The sequence below is a fragment of the Pantherophis guttatus genome, chromosome 2, assembly GCF_059756535.1.
Source record: "Pantherophis guttatus breed Tessera chromosome 2, ASM5975653v1, whole genome shotgun sequence".
NCBI lineage: Eukaryota > Metazoa > Chordata > Lepidosauria > Squamata > Colubridae > Pantherophis > Pantherophis guttatus.
Window position 1 is genome coordinate 174154766 of NC_142064.1, and position 19624 is coordinate 174174389.

At 37.3% G+C, this 19624-nt stretch overlaps 1 protein-coding gene across 2 annotated transcripts in view; it reads left to right on the forward strand.

Annotated features, from left to right (window-relative positions):
* The first annotated feature begins 2265 nt into the window (after nt 1-2265).
* Nucleotides 2266-19624, forward strand: part of LOC117658903 (CD209 antigen-like protein A) — a 29638-nt gene continuing 12279 nt past the window's right edge. Inside the window, exons 1-8 of one of the 2 annotated variants that reach the window (XM_060688607.2) lie at nt 2266-2435; nt 7869-7919; nt 11605-11694; nt 12344-12469; nt 14720-14782; nt 15112-15174; nt 17567-17656; nt 18730-18905. In XM_060688607.2, coding sequence (XP_060544590.2) covers nt 2366-2435; nt 7869-7919; nt 11605-11694; nt 12344-12469; nt 14720-14782; nt 15112-15174; nt 17567-17656; nt 18730-18905 — 729 coding nt within the window. In that variant the 5' untranslated portion in view covers nt 2266-2365. Of the gene's footprint in view, nt 2436-4019; nt 4265-7868; nt 7920-11604; nt 11695-12343; nt 12470-14719; nt 14783-15111; nt 15175-17566; nt 17657-18729; nt 18906-19624 lie in introns of those variants that run through there. The other variant, XM_060688608.2, reaches the window with a different exon arrangement.

Consider the following 19624-nt stretch of genomic DNA (forward strand, 5'->3'; position numbering starts at 1 on the left):
ACGGGCTGCCAGTGTAGTTCACAATGTAGTTCACAGTGTAGTTCACATGTGCCATGTAGCTGTTGCCATTTATTACCCATGCAGCAGCACTTTGTGCCAGTTGAAGTTTTCAAATGCTCTTCCAGGACAGCCCCATGTAGAGCATTTGCAGTAATCCAAGTGAGAGGTTACAAGGGCATGAGTGATGGTGAGCAAGGCTTCCCAATCCAGGAATGGGTACAACTGGCGCATTACTGGAAGGTACTCAAAGGCTCTCCTACAACACAATGCCACTCACCCCAATTCATGGAGCTGGCCTATGCCAGCGAGGGTCACGAAAAACCAGTACCTCCATTCTGCTCCTACCAGACATCATCCATAGCGTGATCAATGTTGTTTTAGTCCCAGACCCTGGTCTGAACACCATCTGAAAGGGGTCTAGATAATCAACTTCATCCAGGATTCTTTGCAGCAGCCATACTTTCTCAGCAAGCTTTCCTAAGAAGGGAAGATTAGAAACTGGGCATAAACTGTCCAGCTTGGTTGAGTTGAGCAATTGTCCTTTGAAGAAGGGGTGCATCACCACCTCTTTAAGAACTGATGGGACCACATTATCGTTCAAGTAGGAATTAACTACCATCATGATCAGAAGTGGGTTTCAGCAGGTTCTGACCAGTTCTGGAGAACCGGTAGCGGAAATTTTGAGTAGTTTGGAGAACTGGTAAATACCACCTTTGACTGGCCCCACCCCCATCTATTCTCTGCCTCCGAAGCCCCAGCTAATCAGGAGGAAATGGGGATTTTGCAGTAACCTTCCCCTGGAATGGGGAGGGAATGGAGATTTTACAGTATCCTTCCCTTGCCACGCCCACCAAGCCATGCCCACAGAACCGGTAGTAAAAATTTTGAATCCCACTACTGATCAAGATCCAATCCTGTGTCCCTTCCCACACAACTTTAATAAGCCAGGAAGGGCATGGATTTAATACACAAGTGGCCAAACTAGCAGCTGAGAAAGCCTTGTCCACTTCTTCAGATTCCATGGCTCAAACTCTTCCCATGTCACCTGGTAGAAAATAGCCCCCCCCACCACAGATTCTGCTTTAAAGCTGAAGTCCAATGTAGAGCAAATGTGGGTCACTTTGTCTGCCAGATGTGCAGCATATTCCTCACAGCAACCATTCAGATGAACTTCAAGGGGGGACCACCAAGTCACCCGAAACAAGGCAACTGGGCAACTATCAGCAGATGCAACAAGGGCAAAGAAATAGAGATACTTATTACAATGTTCCATTACCCACTCTTGTTGAACAGTTCATAGCAGTGGTGAAATCCATTTTTTTTTACTACCGGTTGTGTGGGTGTGGCATGGCATGGCTTGGTAAGGATACTGCAAAATCCCCATTCCCTCCCCACTCTTGGGCCAACCAGAGGTGGTATTTGCCTCTGAACTACTCAAAATTTCCGCTACCGGTTCTCTGAACTGCTCAAAGTTTCCACTTCTGGTTCTCTAGAACCTGTCAGAACCTGCTGGATTTCACCCCTGGTACATATGGAGAAGGATAATAGCGGAGTATTTTGGCTTAGAACTTGGGCGGAGTGGCTCCAATAGTTAGAGATTGATGTGTGTTTTCTGGCAGGAATTTGAGAGTGGGAATCTATTTCTTAAAGTACATATATATTTATCACATTTACATCCTATGTTTAAGAATTCAAGCTTTCTGCCTGATTCTTATTTTATACTCTAAAATGGGTTGGGCAATAAGATAGGAACTTATGTTCTTGGCCTCCCCACAAATTTTACAGCCAAATAAGGATTTGTATCTGGATGTGTCTCACCATTCTCCACACTAGTTCTATGCTACACTTGATGGAAGCAGTCCTTGATCTTTTCTGTTGACTGATATGATTGTATAAACGTGTGTTGCAGTCAATGTATGCAATTTAATAATCCAATTTCATTATTCAAAAGCTACAATTGATCTGTCTAGATTAATGTCAAAATTATGGTTCAGATATCATGCCAAGCTAAAATATCATTTGTTTGTCTTTGAATTACAAGCTGCATAAATGAGCTACTGTGGTTTGTAAACTCTGACTTGCCATATTTCCATCCTTTTAGATATTACCACAGGTTAACTTTTGTAGAAATAGCAAAATTGCAAAGTAAATAAGAAGCATCTTGTTAACACTACCAAATATTCAAACATCTGACAGTATTTGCATAGTGGTACTCAAAATAGCTTTGCTGAAACGAAATAACTGAAAGTAAGGCTTACTCAACCTTAGTGAAGCTGTAACAACTAAGGTACAGTAGTAGAATGCTTAATGCACCTAGAAGATTTGGAAACAGGTTTCTTGATTAACATTCACACAGCCAGGAGGAATGGATAGAAAGAATCAACATGCAAAGAGGCCGGTACCTCCACTGCCAAATATAGCATCACAGACAACAGGTAGGACCAACCTGGACCTGATAGGACTGGAAGGGAAAGCTACGGGTAGTGCATTCCTACCACAAGTGGGATGCCAGATCAGCCTTCTCCAGATGCAGTGACCCATCCCTAGAACTCTCATAACCATGCTGCTTGGGAGAGCCACAGAGTTAAATAGCTGCATCTTGCATATGTGGTGAGACTGGTGAAATCTGATTATGACTATTTACACTAGAATGCATATCAAAATAAAAGGTCCTGTCGTGTGCCAGAATAAGAATAACCTCTTGTGGCATTTCAAGAATGGAAATATGTTCTAAATCGTGATGATCTCTTATCATGCTTTGACAGATAAATATCTCTTAGTCCCTTTTTAAGAATGGGATAAACCTATCAAGGACTATGAGACAGGATATACAATTTTGCAGAAAACAAACCACTTAAGTTTGTTATTTATAGTCATCTTGAATGATTTTGCAATATGATTGCAAAATGTTGTCACGTGCTATATGAATTGATTGAATTTTAGCCTGTTAGTTTGTGTAGCTTGGTAAGCAACTTATTTATTAATTAGATTTTTATCCTGCCTATTACTTTATAAGTAACTCAAGGCAACATGCTTAATGCTGCTTCCTCCTCTTATTTTGCCCACAACAACTCTCTGAGGTGGGTTGGATGGAGAGTGGTTGACTGAAAGTCACCTAGTTGCCTTTCATGCTGAAGGCAGAGCTAGAACTCCCAATCTCCAATTTCTAGGCAGCATCTTTACCACTACACCAAACTGACACTTGTATGTGAACCCAACCTATATATTTGTTTATCATTTTCATTTGGAGAGATAAATTGACTTTCTATCCTTCAAGCTTCATAAAAAAGTTGCTCAGTGCTTTTTCTAACAGAGGAAATGTCCATCCTGGTTTCAGGAAGCAAAATGCCTATCTAATCCTTCTCTTCTCTTTTTGCTCTGTTGTGCTTTTATTGGAAATGACTTTTCTTTCCTAAAGGGACAGTTGTGTTAGTGTTACATGGGCATGGGTGTGGCATGTCACTAGATCTAATACTGAAAATGGATAGTTATACGTGTCTTAAAAGCATGTTTCAATTTCCCTCAGAGAACTGTGTCACACCTGATGGATATTGAGCCGAGGTGGCCCAGTGGTTAGAGTGCAGTACTGCAGGCTACTTCAGCTGACTGCTAGCTGCAGTTCAGCGGTTCAAATCTCACCAGCTCAAGGTTGACTCAGCCTTCCATCCTTCTGAGGTGGATAAAATGAGGACCCAGATTGCTGGGGGCAATATGATGACTCTGTAAACCGCTTAGAGAGGGCTGTAAAAAGCATTATGAAGCAGTATATAAGTGCTGTTGCTATTGCTATTGTTTCAGTCACCGATACCAAGACCCCAACCAGCATGACTTCTTTCCCATGTTTCCCACCATCAGGTAGGCGGCTGTGAGTTCAGGATGTTACAGTAGTGATCTCAGTAGCATTTATGACACTGACAGGTTTTTCCTAAGTATTTGCTCTGTTGCTTGGAAAACCACAATATTACACAAGAAGTGGCACTCCATGGCCATAAAAAGGCAGCCTGCCCCATGACTGCTTTACTTCACTCTTTCATCCAAACGCAAAGACGCTCAGTGTTAAAAGCTCATTAATAATCATTTGCAAAGAGGAAGAACTTGGTTTACCATTGGAAGCAACGCCTGAGCTGAATAAGGGGAATGCCAGACATATTGCAGAACTAAGGAAAATAATTGTGAAATTTCCAAGTTGTGTTTTCATTTCTTATCTTCTTCCTTCTCCAAAGAAATTATTATTTTTTCACTCAGTAAGGCATCTCTATTTCAGGTAAGTGATCAGGTTTCTAGCTGTTGCTTTTATCACTAAAATTTGTAGCTTCTCCCTTCTAAGCTCCTATAGTAACAGTAACAGAGTTGGAAGGGACCTTGGAGGTCATCTAGTCCAACCCCCTGCTCATGCAGGAGACCTGTACTAGGGATTCGAACCACTGAACTGCCGGCCTTTCTGATCGACAAGCTCAGTGTTTTAGCCACTGAGCCACCTAGTCAGGCTGAAGATGATGAACACCAGCCAAAAGATTGTGTCAATATGTATTTGAAACAAGATCACAGTTTGTGACAGATCCCTATGGATATATATGGATATATCCTTAGATGTAACTACACGGGTGCAACTTCTATGAGAATAAGGATTACGTTGATGAAAAAGCTATATTGCAAAGGGGTGCATCCCCCCCCCATTTTCCAATTGGTCAGATGTCCCAAGGTCATCACTTACTAATCTTTGCAAAGAGAAAATACTGGGGATCTAAGTGATTTACCATTTTTATTTTCTATTTTTCTGGTATTACTGAGATTTTGCTTACTGTACGTTGTTTATCGTTTTTGTCGCTTATTTATGACTCTCAGGTTTTTAGATTGTACTGTGAATGTTTTAACTGTATGACCTATTCTATCCAAGCCATGAAGAGTCTTTCTGAATTGTGATGGGGAAATATGTGAAATAAATAAGGGCTTATTTACAAATAGATGTGCACAAAGAAGAGGCATTCCTCCATAGACATATGTTAGATGGTGGATTTGAACTGAAGATTCTCTTTGTAAGGAGATGGAGTAGCCTGGCAGATGTTTTTGATGTTTGATAGCCATGACCTGACTTATTCAGTATTGCTGACAACACAGGAAATAGTAGTGGTGGTAGTGAGTCTCCTTGAAAGATTCCTCTCTTGATATTAACCTTTCCCATCCTCATTGACCAGCAACTGTGTCTTCCATTGTGCCATTGATCTTTGCACAGAGTTTCTGATGTTTCTACTGATACCTGGTATTTCTAGATACTTGATTATCCAATCATGTGGCAGGAAGTTGAATGCCTTCTTGTAATCAATCCAAGCTACATTCAAGCTGGTCATTCTTCTCTTGCAGTTTTCCAAAATCATTTTGTCAATTAGGAGATGATGTTTTGTTCTTTTGCTGTTTGGGCAGTTTCTTTTCTGCTCAGGCACAAAAAACTTTTATTCAACTAGATGCTGTTGGACTGCATCAGGTACGACATCAGTTAGCCGTTTGAAAATTATTAGTAAGCAGGTTAATTGACCTTTTGCTGGATCTTTCATTATCAGAGTTTGCCAGATGTTAACCAATCTTCAATTTCACCTTCTTGCAGTATGCTGTTAAATTGCTTGGCAGTGAGTGGGTAGAAGGCAGTCAGATGTTTCAACCAAAAACCATGCACTTCATCTTCACCTGAGGCTGACTAATACTTCATCTTCCTTGCCCTTTTCTTTATCATTTCTGTTGTTATTACAAGTTCTTTCATTTCAGCTTCTTTTTTATTCTTGTTCACCTCTTTTAGACAAGCTGCATTCTTGTTGTATTTCTTTGGGTTGTCCAGCAGCTGCATCCAGAATTACACTGTTTCTTCTTTGTTTGGTGCTGACTAGTTCATTGGAATCTCTCAATTGATGGATTGGTAGAAAAATATTACTGATCTGACTGAAGCTGGAGAGTCTGACTACAGTGTGCAATTCAAGTTTCATATCTGCTAATCTCCTTGGTTATATTATTCAATTTCCAATTATTATTTTAGTTATTAGTTATTGTTCACTGCTTTATTATTTTCAGTGCTTCCTTGATCTTCCTGGTTTCCAGTTGTTATTTCTTGATTAGGCATTCTTTGGCCTTCAAGTTCTTCAGCCTCCTTTCATTTGTTCTGGCTTGCTTGCATCTGATCTTAGCATGCTGATCTTATTTTCTAACCTGATCTTCAATTCTGTTAGTGCACTGTTGCGCTCCCCCACCCACCCATTTGTTGATTTTGCATTCAAAATCAGTCCAAGGTATTCAGTTATAACTGCAGCTGGGCTTTAGATTGGTTGATTAGTTACTTGCAGTGAGCTGGTGCTTTTATCTGATATAACAGTATTGGTATTATTAGTACTTGTATTAGCTGTTTCTTTGGAGCAAGCTGCAATGCAAGCAATTCTATTCTGTTGTTTTTCTATTGTTTGAGATTCTCAGTTATTCTTTGTTTCAGTTCCTCTTGTTTTTTTAGTTAGAGGACTTTGTTGTTTCTGAGAGGGTTTCTTGTTTCTTGTTCGGCAATGAAAGTAGCTTCCTCTATCACCAAGACCCCAGTGTGCCTCTAGAACCTGAGTTACTTCTGGCAAGGCTTTAATTTCTTTGCCCTGGGTAGATCTTTTCTGTTCTCTGCAACTTTGATTCTTTATGTATTTAATATTAAATGTATTTATTTAATTAATTTATTTAATCCTTTATTTTATATTATAAAAATCATTGATCTACTAGCTTCTGTTCTATTCTTTCTAATTTCTTACTTTTAATTCTGGATCTTATTCTTTCCAGAACTGGTATATTCTTTTCAGATATCTTCTTCTCATTGACACTGATTTCTAATAACAAATCATTATTTCTTTGTTTTCAATCTTTGTATACTTGCAACGGGTAAACATTTTTTCTTCTGGTTGTCCTGCAACTGCTAGGCTTGATTGCTTAGCCAGTACTCCTGAGTCCTGTAGCCTATTTGTCACCAGATGTTCAGAAACTCCAACACTTAATGTGGTCCTTATTGATCCAGGTGATGACCAATCCAATTTGGGTTTTTGTAAATTATGTTTCATCATATTGTTTATGGGAGAGGTATGCTTTGTCTGGCTCTTCTGTTGATACCTGTCCAGTATGGTTGAACTTCGGGCATAGCTCTCATTTTCCTCAGAGCACACAAGATCCACAATCACATCAAGGTACTGCCCCCCCCGGGAGATTATAATAATTATGATTATTTCTAATAAATCATCTGAATTTTTAGGTACATGCCTTGTTTTTTAGAGAACATTTAAAATGGAATTTCTACATGTTTATTTTATTAATAGTATTTCTATGCCGTTCTGTTCCAAAATAGTTCTGAGTAAATGCTGCTGTGTGAATGGGATATATTCTCCAGTAAATCCACCTAAGATTACATCTTAAATAAAAAGTTTTATGATGGCCAAGTGCCTGATTATATATGGAAAGGCTATATGACCTGTGACAAAATGTATTAGCTCTCTATTCAATATTTTAAACACAATCATGCATGAGCACACACAGTCACACAGACATACATATATACTGATTAAACAGTAGAACCTCTGGTCACGAACGCTTCTGACCAAGACCAAATCGGGTTCCGACCAAAAAATTCACAATTTTTTTTCCGCGGCCAATTTCCCCTTTTGTGCCATTTTTTTGGTAAGCACCAAATTTCCAAAATTAGGTTTGGATCACGACCAAATTGGTTTGCGACCAAAGTTATGGAACAAATTATGGTTGTGACTGATTCTACTGCAGAGGTTCTACTGTACTGATTGTGGTGCCATAACACATACCCCCGAGAATACCAAATACTAAATAGGATTTTTTTCTTTGTGTAGGGATTTATATGTCTGCTGGAGCATTGACACCATTTCCTGTTCCCCCAGAAGGTGAGTTAATAGGATTATTTTGACTTCTCTATTCTTGGAGAATATGCTAATTAATTCAATTTTGTTTCCTCTTCCTCCTGATTAACAGGTCAATTTTAATCCATTCTCCATCCAAGAGAACCATGACTTTGGCAGATGGTTGCAGGAAAATGCAATCCCTTCAAATGGTCTATAACTTTTATTGTTTTATCAATGCATAAAATACAAAGAAAAATAAAAATAGGAAATTAAGGGAGGAAAAAAAGGGGAAAGAAAATATGAGGTATCAGAGAAGAAAGAAAAAGGCGTTGACTTCCAACTCTTTTTAGTACAGTACCACCTCAACTTCAACTTTTTACTTTTACACAGTAGTATATAACTAGCCATTTGTATAACAACAAATCCATCTAATCGGCAAAACCAAAGTCACAGTTTCCTTTTTTCCATTACAAGCACAAAATCCAGAAGTGATATCCAAATAAAAAGCATAAATATATTTTCCTCTTTGAACAGATCAATTTACACTTAATAATCTTTATAAACTATCACCATTTATAGTAATAAAATTCACTGTATTCAGATTCTTAAAGGGAAAATATTTTTTTCATCTATTTTAAAGCATTAATCTTTTCTTTAATAACATTTCTAAAAGTAAAACATTCTAATGCTTCACTGTCAGACTAATAAAATTCCAACTAATTCCAATAAATTCATTAAATTTAGATCATTTCCTCCAAGTTACCGTCATAGAATAATTTTTCTTCTTGTTGTATACATCCTTTTCAAAGCTCTAGATTTTTATTTACGCTAATACATCTTTTTCTTTAACTTTCTCTTAACATAGATATTTTCAAACACACTTTCAATCATATTTTACAAATTTTAGGAATTATTTAAGCATTATAAAGGAAAAAATTCATTTTTTAACTTTAGATTAAGACTTTCTTTCAATTACAAATATCAAAGCGATGAAAATCCATCCTAATTCCAATTGACTCAAGTTTAATGCAGTCCCTAATTGTCATGCCACCAATATCATGTGGCTTCAGCAATTCATTTCCTCATTCCAGTAGCAACTTTGACTGTCACACATCTTCCAATTTCAAGTTGCCACATCTCCCCACTGTCAGTTGTTTTTTAAAATAATTTTTAAAGACAGGTTTGGAGCTGTTTTGAAAGATTGTTAAACCCAAAATTAAAAGTAGCCTGGAAAATAGCTACTGTTTAGCCCACTGAAATTGGGATGGGACAACTTGCCACAGCCAAATTGCCACAAGACAAATCGCTGAAGAACAATTCAACAATTCAATTTAATTATTTAAACTAGTTAAACATTATTTTAATTTTTATCATTCACATTTCATTTTGTCCCTCCTTCAGCATCCTTCCTTTAATGATTCTATGCTACTATTTCTTCAATCTTAGTGTAACTCTTGTCCTGCAGTGAGTTGTCCCGTGATTGGCCATGGTGAATTGTCCTTTGGTGAGCTAGCTGAAGCTAGTTGCCTGTTGCACGTTGGCTGTGGCAAATTGCCACAGACCCTACTAGAATTCCTTCTTGTTGATTACACTATCCCCCTGCTTTTCTGCTGTTTGGGGGATTACTTTTGACATGAGCTTAGTACTCTTTTAGCCGATAGTTAAATCTGTATTTAAAAGGTTCTTTCTCAGATGCGAGCAACAGAGCCACTTATAAATAGCTAAGATGTCTTCTACCTATGTCACAAGAATCTCCCCAGACTGCTTGCATTCCACTGGGAAAGACCAGATAATGGATCTTGCAGGAGATCAAGCTCATGATCAAATTTACAGCTGTGCAATGAATCCAAGCTTAGTGCCCGTCCTTTCAGCCTAGTGGGAAGTTTCCAACAACTTTGTCCAGTCCTGGCAGCCAGGTAATCAGCTGTCAGCCAGGCAAGGTGTACAAGAGAAATAGGCGATGAGCAAATTCTTTAGGTTCCAGGTCTCTGATCCATGAGTTTATAGGTTTGGCAAGTAACTCCGCTCTGCTTGATTTGCTTCCTTGTTCAGTGTTGGTATCTAAGACTGCCAAGACTGGGCAAGGGGGCAAGAGAAGACTCATAGATTCAATTCTTTATTCAGCAGGTCACTGGCTCTATGAATTGATCCATGAGATTGGAGACCTGGTGAACAAGGTTTGAAAGAACCAGACTTCTGTGCTACCCAACATAGAATGGCCCTGGAGGGTTGTGCCTACTAACAGGCTTAATGAAATCTAGTAGATAATTTGTACAGCAAAATATATCAAGAGAAGAGCTGAAACACTATTTTGGAAAGCTACATACAAATTAAAACTACCTCTGAAGTGGGATGGGATAAGGCCATGAGAATATGTCCTTTAAAAGCAGCAGGATATCTTTATGCCATGGTTAGAAGGACATGAACCTCAGCAAAAAAAAACAGCTCTAGCTTGGCAGGATATTTTTATTTTTTTTCTATTATTCAAAGGGGATGAAGAATAGATGGCAGAAGTATTAGATCTCACACTGAGAAAGAACTTGAAACAGTGGCTATATATAGTACTATCTCTTCCTCTCTTTGTTATTTACTGACTTGGATTAGTATGTGATGAAGAAAATAGCAACTTCTCAGGCCAAGTTTCGAATATTTGCTGAGTCCTAATTGATAGGCCAGGCCTGGTTAATTGGTTGATTAACCAGGCCTGGTTAATTACTCTGCCAGAAACTTGTGAGGATTACTGCTGATCAAATCTCAAGGTGTTGGCAGACCCCAAAACCCAAGAGAGACACTTGCAAGCAGTTTCCTTTATTATTCCTTACCTACAGACAGAAATCTGGCCAAACTAAAGCAACTACTTCTTACTTTAAGAAGTTCTAGGGAGAAGCTGTCTTGACCCTCTTTCTCCCAAACAAACTATCTAAACTTCACTCTCTCTTGGTCCTTTGGAATTCCCCTCTCTTCTGGAAATCCAAATTACATTCCAACCCCCACCTACTATTCTTCTTCCACAGGAGTCTAAAATGGCTACATGTGATACTCTTCCCTGCCCCCAATACAGCAGTGGAAGCATCTGAAATTTACTTTGCGTTGAATATGGAAATACTGTAGCATGCCTAGCCAACTATATTCTTTTCTTCTCCAAATCCAAAATTCAGTGATAAAGCTTCATCCAACTACTCTGGTTACTCCCCTATGTTAGTGTTTGCACAACTATTTGATTTATATCTTCAATTACAGATATTTACTGTAGCATTTATATTCATGGATCATAACTTAAAGATAATGTAAGCATTTTAGAGCAAGAATGAAATTTTGTAGGAGCCAGAAGATTGAACCACAAAACTGCATACAGTATAATTGTGTGGAGAAATGGGTGGAAAGTTGAAAATTAGAAAACATAGGAAGATTCTAGGCTGCCAAGGAGGAGACAACATTGAGGTGACATAGCAGTTTGTATTCCCAAAGTAGCGGTATTGCCAATGAGATGAAAATAACATGAAGCAATGAAACAAGTATCTACCACTAATACGTCTTTTCAACTAAATAAAATTAGATTGCAAATTTCATTAAAACTTGCTTATTAAAATAACAAGAAACTGAATTAAAGGTGATTCAACTTTTCTAATACATTTACAATCAATAAAATCATATTGGATTGGCTGTGGATTACTTTGTACTGTACTTAGAAAGATTAAGAGTTAACCAACACTTTTTTTCTGTTTAGATTCACCCAGTCATTTGGATGATGATGATTATGATGATGGTAGTGCTGTAACAATATCTTTACCGGCAAAAGCAATGGAAAAGAAAGAAGGTATTGTCTCTTTTAGTGCAGCCATAGTAATATTTGTTAAAGAAAGGAGGGTTTTATTTGGTAAGTTTTAGATGTGAAATACTTCAGAGACTTTAGAGTTTCCAGAATGATTTAGATATCATATCTAAATAGCTACTGATAATAATTATTTTTAGGGCTGTTTAACACTTCTGATTTGAAGAGAAAGATAATGTGGAGGGGTACTGAGGCTTGTAAAAAAAATCATTTTTCAGAAGAGGAATTCTAATCCATGTTACCATTTTACAGAGTTTTCATGATTATTGAAAATCTCAAGGATCTCTTTCTCTTTTAACTAGCACCTGTATAAAAATCAGACAAATACTACTGTAGCTTCTATAGCTTTGCACTGCTCTACCTAAGTCTAAAGCTTCATGTCTTATAGGTTTCTTTTGTAGTGTGTCTATAAATGCCTACTTTGGCTTTATCCCTTTATGAGTCAGTTTCAAATGTAAAACATTTTTTTTTAATATTTTGCTTCTACTAAAGAAAGTCAACCTTTTATTTAGTTCAAGAAACATGTCCCATTTTAGGTTACAAGCACAAGCTTGTCTACATAAATTTGCATCTTTGTGCTCCACAAAATTAATTGGTGTAAAGTAAACCTTGTTTTTAATCTTCTCTTCCACAGCTCCTTCCATCTGTAAACCTGCAAAAGAGAATAACTCTAGAAAGCTTCACATACCCATTCTCTATGTCCTAGTAGCCATAGGTTTTGCAACATGGATTACTTTCTTTTTCTTGGTCCTGGAGAAATGTAAGTGATTCCTGGTATCAATAGTATTGTTAGGAATTCCAAGGATGAGAACTGAGAACTTGTAGCAGTGAAGAATTCCTTGAACAGTGAGCTACCATAAATGTACATATTAGCTTCTCTATGCAATGACCATTGGATCTCCTCAATAGGAAGAGATATAAAATGTTTATACTCAGGCAGCCAGGTGGTCTCTTAACCAGGTGTTCTTAAAACTGCTACTAGTGACTGATTCTTGACTTTAACCTGCTCATTCCCCAGCTTTAACTGTCTCAATTGTTTTTAAAATACTTGATTAAAAATGTAGATTTTCAAAATGGCTCATTGGTTTTCAACTGGAGAAAAAACAAATATTTTCTACTGGCAAAAATGCATACTTCCCAGTCAGTAAGAAGTATTCCATCCATTCCAGTCACTTAATATCGGCCATTTGCTCCCCAGAATTCTCAGTCAGCTCATTGTTTGGGAAGTTGCAGGTCTACTATTATGTTTACATTGTCTGTCCATTTTTTTCTTGGTTAGGTATAGGAGTGGTTTACTACTGACATCTCCTGCACAGTATAAAATATCTTTTTCTCATTGCTAAAGTGATTATCTTTCTCCCACAATTTTCAATATTGCTCCTACCCAAGATGGCCTGCTCGTTTTAACTGGATACCTGGATGTTTTACTGGAAACCTTGGGTGACCCGGCAGGGACTTCACATATACCTACATGCTATGTAGGCTTGTATAATACTCAGTATGTAGGTATAATACATACACTCTCAGTATTCTTTATTTCTGCCTTCAGGAAGAACACTTCCCCTTCCCTGACTATGAGGCAGCATAGTCAGAACTGAGATGGGGAAAAGCTGTCAAATTTTTGCCATATTAATTAAGCAGAGGCTTATAACTGTGCAGACCATAAACAATTGTTGCTAGTCCTTAAAACATGGATATACTAAGCCCCTTCATCTGGCTACTGAAGAATTTGTGTGATGACTAATAAGTAACAATAACATGTTTATTCGGAACAGAATATGGGGCATTATATTAAATTATAACAATTTAATTTGGGAATGATTATTAGAAACAGGAAAAACTTAAGGTATCTTTGGATAAAGGTGAAATAAATAATGCAAAAGCCAGTCTACTTCTCAATAAAAATATCCAATGCAAATAGTTTGGAGAAGAAATTGTGGTAGTTAACAGATTTTATCTTCCTATACTGAAAAAATGATAATGATGGTAATTATAGCCTGGGATAGAGAGATATCTGTTACATAGGAGAAAGATTATGAGAGAATTAGACATAGTTTTAAAGGACAGAGACGCCATACTGACGAATAACGTTCATATTCTCAAGGCCTTGATTTTCCAGGTGAACTTATGGTTCTGAAAGCTGTACCTCCATAAAGGCTGAACAAAGAAAACTAATTGCCTTTGAATTGTGGGGATGGAGAAAATTGCTGACAACACTTTGTATCACAAAAAGAACAAATCATTTAATATTAGACGAAGTAAAATCAGAGTGCTCATTGGAAATTCTACAGCCTAATTTGGACGTGCACAGCTTAAGTAATTGGAGTAGAGGCTCGAGGCTTAGAAAAATTGAATGCCATAGAAAAAAAAACTAACAGAAGACAAGGTGGTTGGAAATTATTACAGATGACATAAACATGAGCTTACAAGAACTCAATTACTCACAGACAGTTCTGATTAATGGGTCATGAGGAATTAGAGAGGTCTCAAAAATTGAACAATACAACATTACAATCAAAGGTTATAATATATCTATCAATACAATATAGAAGAAGTAAAGCTTATGTAATGTAAATCTTCGTGGAATGCATTATCTGATGGTCAAAATTTGATGAGTTGCTGAAAGAAATTTAAAAGGAATTCTGAACAACAAAGATTGTAATAGAACTTAATCAAGTTCAGTACTGAAATTACTTAATTTTAAAGTTCTTAAGCAAATCTGTTGTATTTATTATAAGTTTTATATAATTTTGATTAAATCTTGTTAGTATTAAATAAAATTGGGAGGTGCTTTAGTTTCAGATCCAAAATGGTACTTCAGTGCATATAAGGCTATGAATGTGGCACCTGTCTGCAGCTCTCAAAAGGAACTGTGGTTTTTCATAGGATTGTGTGGCTTAGCTTAACATCTATAATGATAATTTTAATGCTGCACAATTTCTAAACAAAGATTATTTTGGATTGCAGTAAAAAACAAAAATGCCACATTTTGTCTCATTTTCTTCTTCAGACTCAGAAATTTCAGAGAAGATAGAGAACTTAAACCTAAGCAACTCAGAGAAGTTTGCAAAAAGTAAGCACTCTGCTTTAAATATTTATACTGTATGTCTTTAATTATCTTGCGAATGGCACAAAACCCAAACTAGATGGCACTTTTAATATGAAGTTGCTAATGGATCTCATCAGCTGCAGGGCCCAAACTGCTAAGGGCCATAGTCACTCTTGGTCTATAAGTATATTCAACTTCTTTTTGCTATGGTTCTGTCTCTAGTTGCTATTTGTGTGCATAATCAAGCATAACCACTGATCTACCTTTTAATGCTGCACAATTTCTAAACAAAGATTATTTTGGATTGCAGTAAAAAACAAAAATGCCACATTTTGTCTCATTTTCTTCTTCAGACTCAGAAATTTCAGAGAAGATAGAGAACTTAAACCTAAACAACTCAGAGAAGTTTGCAAAAAGTAAGCACTCTGCTTTAAATATTTATACTGTATGTCTTTAATTATCTTGTGAATGGCACAAAACCCAAACTAGATGGCACTTTTAATATGAAGTTGCTAATGGATCTCATCAGCTGCAGGGCCCAAACTGCTAAGGGCCATAGTCACTCTTGGTCTATAAGTATATTCAACTTCTTTCTGCTATGGTTCTGTCTCTAGTTGCTGTTTGTGTGCATAATCAAGCATAACCACTGATCTACTTTCATCTTCTAGTACTAGAAGTTTTTTTAAAAGAAGGAAATATCTTCTAAACTAAAATATCTTGGATTTTGACATATCTAGTTTACAGTATAATCCTTCCTTCTTTGTTTGATTAAATTAGTTACTCTGTGTCCAATGATATTCTTTAACATACCAATTTGAAATCATAACCTTCTTTTGAATTTGTAGATTTTTGGGGGACAGGTTTGCTTGTTTCCCCATGTCTTTCTACATCTTTGGTGACTTTATAGATCATTCCTGAGATCTTTGCAGTTCTTGGGGTTGGCTTCTCTTTTATTCTTGGCGAATTTTATTGTTTGTTCTGACATCCAGTTTATTTTGTTTTGTGACCTTTGGCAGTCTCTTTACATGTGCATCCTTAACAACATCTTTGACTTCATTCCATACTTACTCTGCTTTCATATTAATTAGGTTCAGGACTTCAAAGTGATTCCTGATGATTGCTTAGAAAATGATGGGAATACGCTTCAGATCATATAGGGGAAACTGATTGGCTTTGTTCTTTTGCTTTAATTTGAATTGGAACTTGCTCAAGAGCAGTTCATGATCTGTTCCCAGGAGTGTATAGCCACATATTTGTTGTTATAATTAAGCTCTTCTACTTTCTTTTATTAATAATGTAGTCAATTTGATTTTTGAGTTTTCTATCTGGTGATATCCATGTAAATAGGCATCATTTCAGTTACAATAAAACTGTGTTAGCATTGAAGAAAGCATTGGATTGGCAAACATGGATAAGTGGCTCTTCTCCTTCATTTGTTTCCCAGATCACACAATTCAATTACATTTTTCGCCTTAGTATTTCCAAATTTGGCATTCCAGTGCCAATCATAAGCAGTACACCGTGTCAATTTCAAATTGAATTTGACCAGAAAACTGGTCAACTTCCTCTGTTGCATCAGTGTTTGGACCACAAATTTGGATGGTCATCATAATAAAAGATTGCCTACAAAATATAATTGACATTAGTCCATATTTTGTCTCATCTTTCTTCATTGGACTTAGCAATTTTAGAGGAACTACAGAACCAAAACCTAAACTAAACTACTCAAAGAAGTTCATGAAAGGTAGCTCACTGTATCTGTTTAATATTTATATCTTTAATTATCTTGTAAAGGAGACCAAAGATAAACTAGACAGCAATTTTAGGGTGAAATTGCTAATAGACCCCATGTCAGCACTTCAAGCTGCATTTACTCTAGTGCTGACATAAGAAGGAGAAGCGTCTGGAAAGGGACGTTGACTTTTCACCTACTTATTTTCCCTGGAGATAATATCCCCTAGGAGATGGGATGGGAGGGGGGAAATTCCTTTGAGCTGGAGTAGATTAGGGGTAGAATGACTTGGAAGATGGCCAATGAGTGCAGGGGAGTGGGGAACGGAAAGGGAGGGTTTGGGGGCTGGAAGTCAATGTTGGCTTCGATGGAGTCGGGTTTAGAATGCCGTGCTTAATAAATAGGAGTTTTTCTTCAAAGACTTTGTTTGAAATGCAATTTATTTGAGACAACCTCGAAACTTGACACCCCAGCTGCTAAAGACCATATATATTCTGTCCTTGAAGCCTGGTCTTCATAGCTTTAGTGGCCGCTGGTTTCACAGGCTACTGTTGGATGTCAGGTTGGTCTGTAATAAGGCTATCATTATCCATGATACAATATAATCATGGATGACAGTGTGAATTTGGAATATATCACTGAGATCTGGCTGGATGCAGAAGGGAGCTGGCTTCTCAGAAATGTGGCCCACTTTTCAGGTATGACATTAGCCAAGACTCTGAGGTAGAAATAGGGGTATGATCTCTGTCATCCAGGAGACTCTGGAGGCTTCCAGGTCTCTGTTTCACAGATAACTGGATTTAGAACTCTGTTTGGGAAGTTGGGCCATAGAGATCAGATGGAATTGCTACTTGTATATATAAAACTCTCTGCTACTGAGCAATCTCCCTACTAAAGATACTTGATTCTGATGGTGGAGTTTCCCAGGCTTATGTTGGGGGATTTCAATCTGATTTTGCTTAGCCCAGAATTGGAGGCAGCTCAGGAATTCTTGACCACCATGTTAGAGACCTGAGCAATAGATGACTTATTCTCATGACATGACATATCCGACAGCATTTTGATTTGTCTTTTAGTGATGAAAGACCTGGATTATGTTAAAACAACACAGTTGATGGCTGAACAATATTCAAGTAACAGGTTCACTGAAACTGAGGACATTTTAGGTAAGACACCTCTAAAAAAAGTTCTACATCTGTATTCTTCTAAATGGCAAGTGGGTCATCCTGGTTGGAAAATGTGAATATCAGAAATAGTCAGGAAGCCAAGGAAAATGCATATAACAAACATATTTTCAGTCACAAAGTTTCCCTTGCTGTTTAACATTGTATTGGGGAAGAACCATCCTGTCCAGGTTCTGTTCTGAACATCTGAAATCTACACTTAGAGGAAGTGAAGGTTCCTAGACAAGGCCTTTAGGAATATAGAGAGCAGAGTTGCTTAGCACTACTCTTTTCATACATTATTTATAGGTCCTTTGTGGGGAGGGGTTTGGGCTTTTTCAGGAAACTGAAGCTTCCACATGATGCTGTCCATGATGTATTTCAAAGCTGTAAAAAGAAGTACATGTCTCAGTTTCCTTATTAAAACACAACCAGAAATGCACGAAATTTGTATACAGTATTCAAAAACAGGAAAAAGCAGAAAAACAGCTTCTATAGACTACAGTGGCAAGTATTTAGTGTGACGTCCCTTACACTTGAGCAACAGCACTCATCTGGCTCCCATAAACATAAATGGAATGGAACCCTAAGTACTATTATTGTTAACACCAGTATGTATCCTACTATTTGATGCCAAAATGACTGCTGTGCAAAAAGTTCTATTACACCAGGTTTGTGCTTGAGCATTACATACAGTACAAACACAGGATGTACGACTGTAATACATTGGAAGCTTGCTAATAAGACCAATTTTCAATTATATCATTCCAGTCAAAATATCAAAGATCACAGAATTTGACAGACATAAAAGCATACTTTTGCATCAGCAAGGCCACTCTCAAAGGAAATCAACAAACAAATGGGATGTTAAAGATGTGGTATTCAAGACCAAAAAATAATCATGGAGAGTCATTAAAACTTTTCTAAAATGACAAAACGGGAAGTGGCCTAAGACTTTTGCACAGTACTGTATGTGTGCTGCCCACTTAAACTGTAATTTCATATGCCTATGTGATCTCAGCTATTTCTAAACACTATTGCAGACTAATAGAGGCTTCTATCATATTTGCTTGTAGAATCTGTCTGCAGCTGGGGAAAAATCACAATTGATCATTCATGCCCCTACCGTTGGAAGCATCAAAGGAAATATTGTTATTACTTTTCAACTGAAAAGACAAACTGGACTAATGCTTTGTTGAATTGTATTAATCGTAACGCATATCTGGTTAGCATTTCATCTGATGATGAACAGGTAAGTCCTCCTATATAGCTGATTCTGGTAAGAAATCAGATTTAAAAAAAATTAGCAGTTCCTAACACTGAACTTTTCTGGACAGAGACCTCTGATGTTCCTGGGTTCTGCTGAAGCCATTCTCCGAATTTAGAAGTCACAGCCCCAAGCATTCCTATTACACTGGGACCACATTGGCTTTTTACTTTCCACATCCTCTCTAGTTCCTTCTTCAGGCCCTGGTACTTCTCCAGCTTCTGTGATTCTGTAATGGAGTGGGTTGTAGTGATGTTCCAGCTTCAGCTGTTGGCTGCACTTCCTGTTGTTCTTCTCTCATATATTTCATCTATCCTCTCTCATTAGGTCTGCTACTTTAGTAGCATTCCATCATTTCCAGGTTCTCTTGTCTCATCCATATATGGTTTGTTCCAGCAGTATGGTATGTTCTGGGGTTGTTTCATTTGCTATCTCCCATATATCTTTAATACGAACATCTATACTTGCTATTCATTTTGAGAAGCATCCATTTATGCCCTGAGTGAATTTTTAGTAGGCTTTCACAAAGGTGGCATCCAAAGAGTCATGTTTGGCACCTATTTGTAGACATTTTAATAGACACCGAAAAACCTTTTTTTCCTTAAAGTTCTTCATTTGCTGCTACCCAGTTTTATATTACTTTATTCTGTTGCTGGCTTTATTCTGTTTCAAGTTCTCTTTTATTTTAATAATCTTAGGATTTT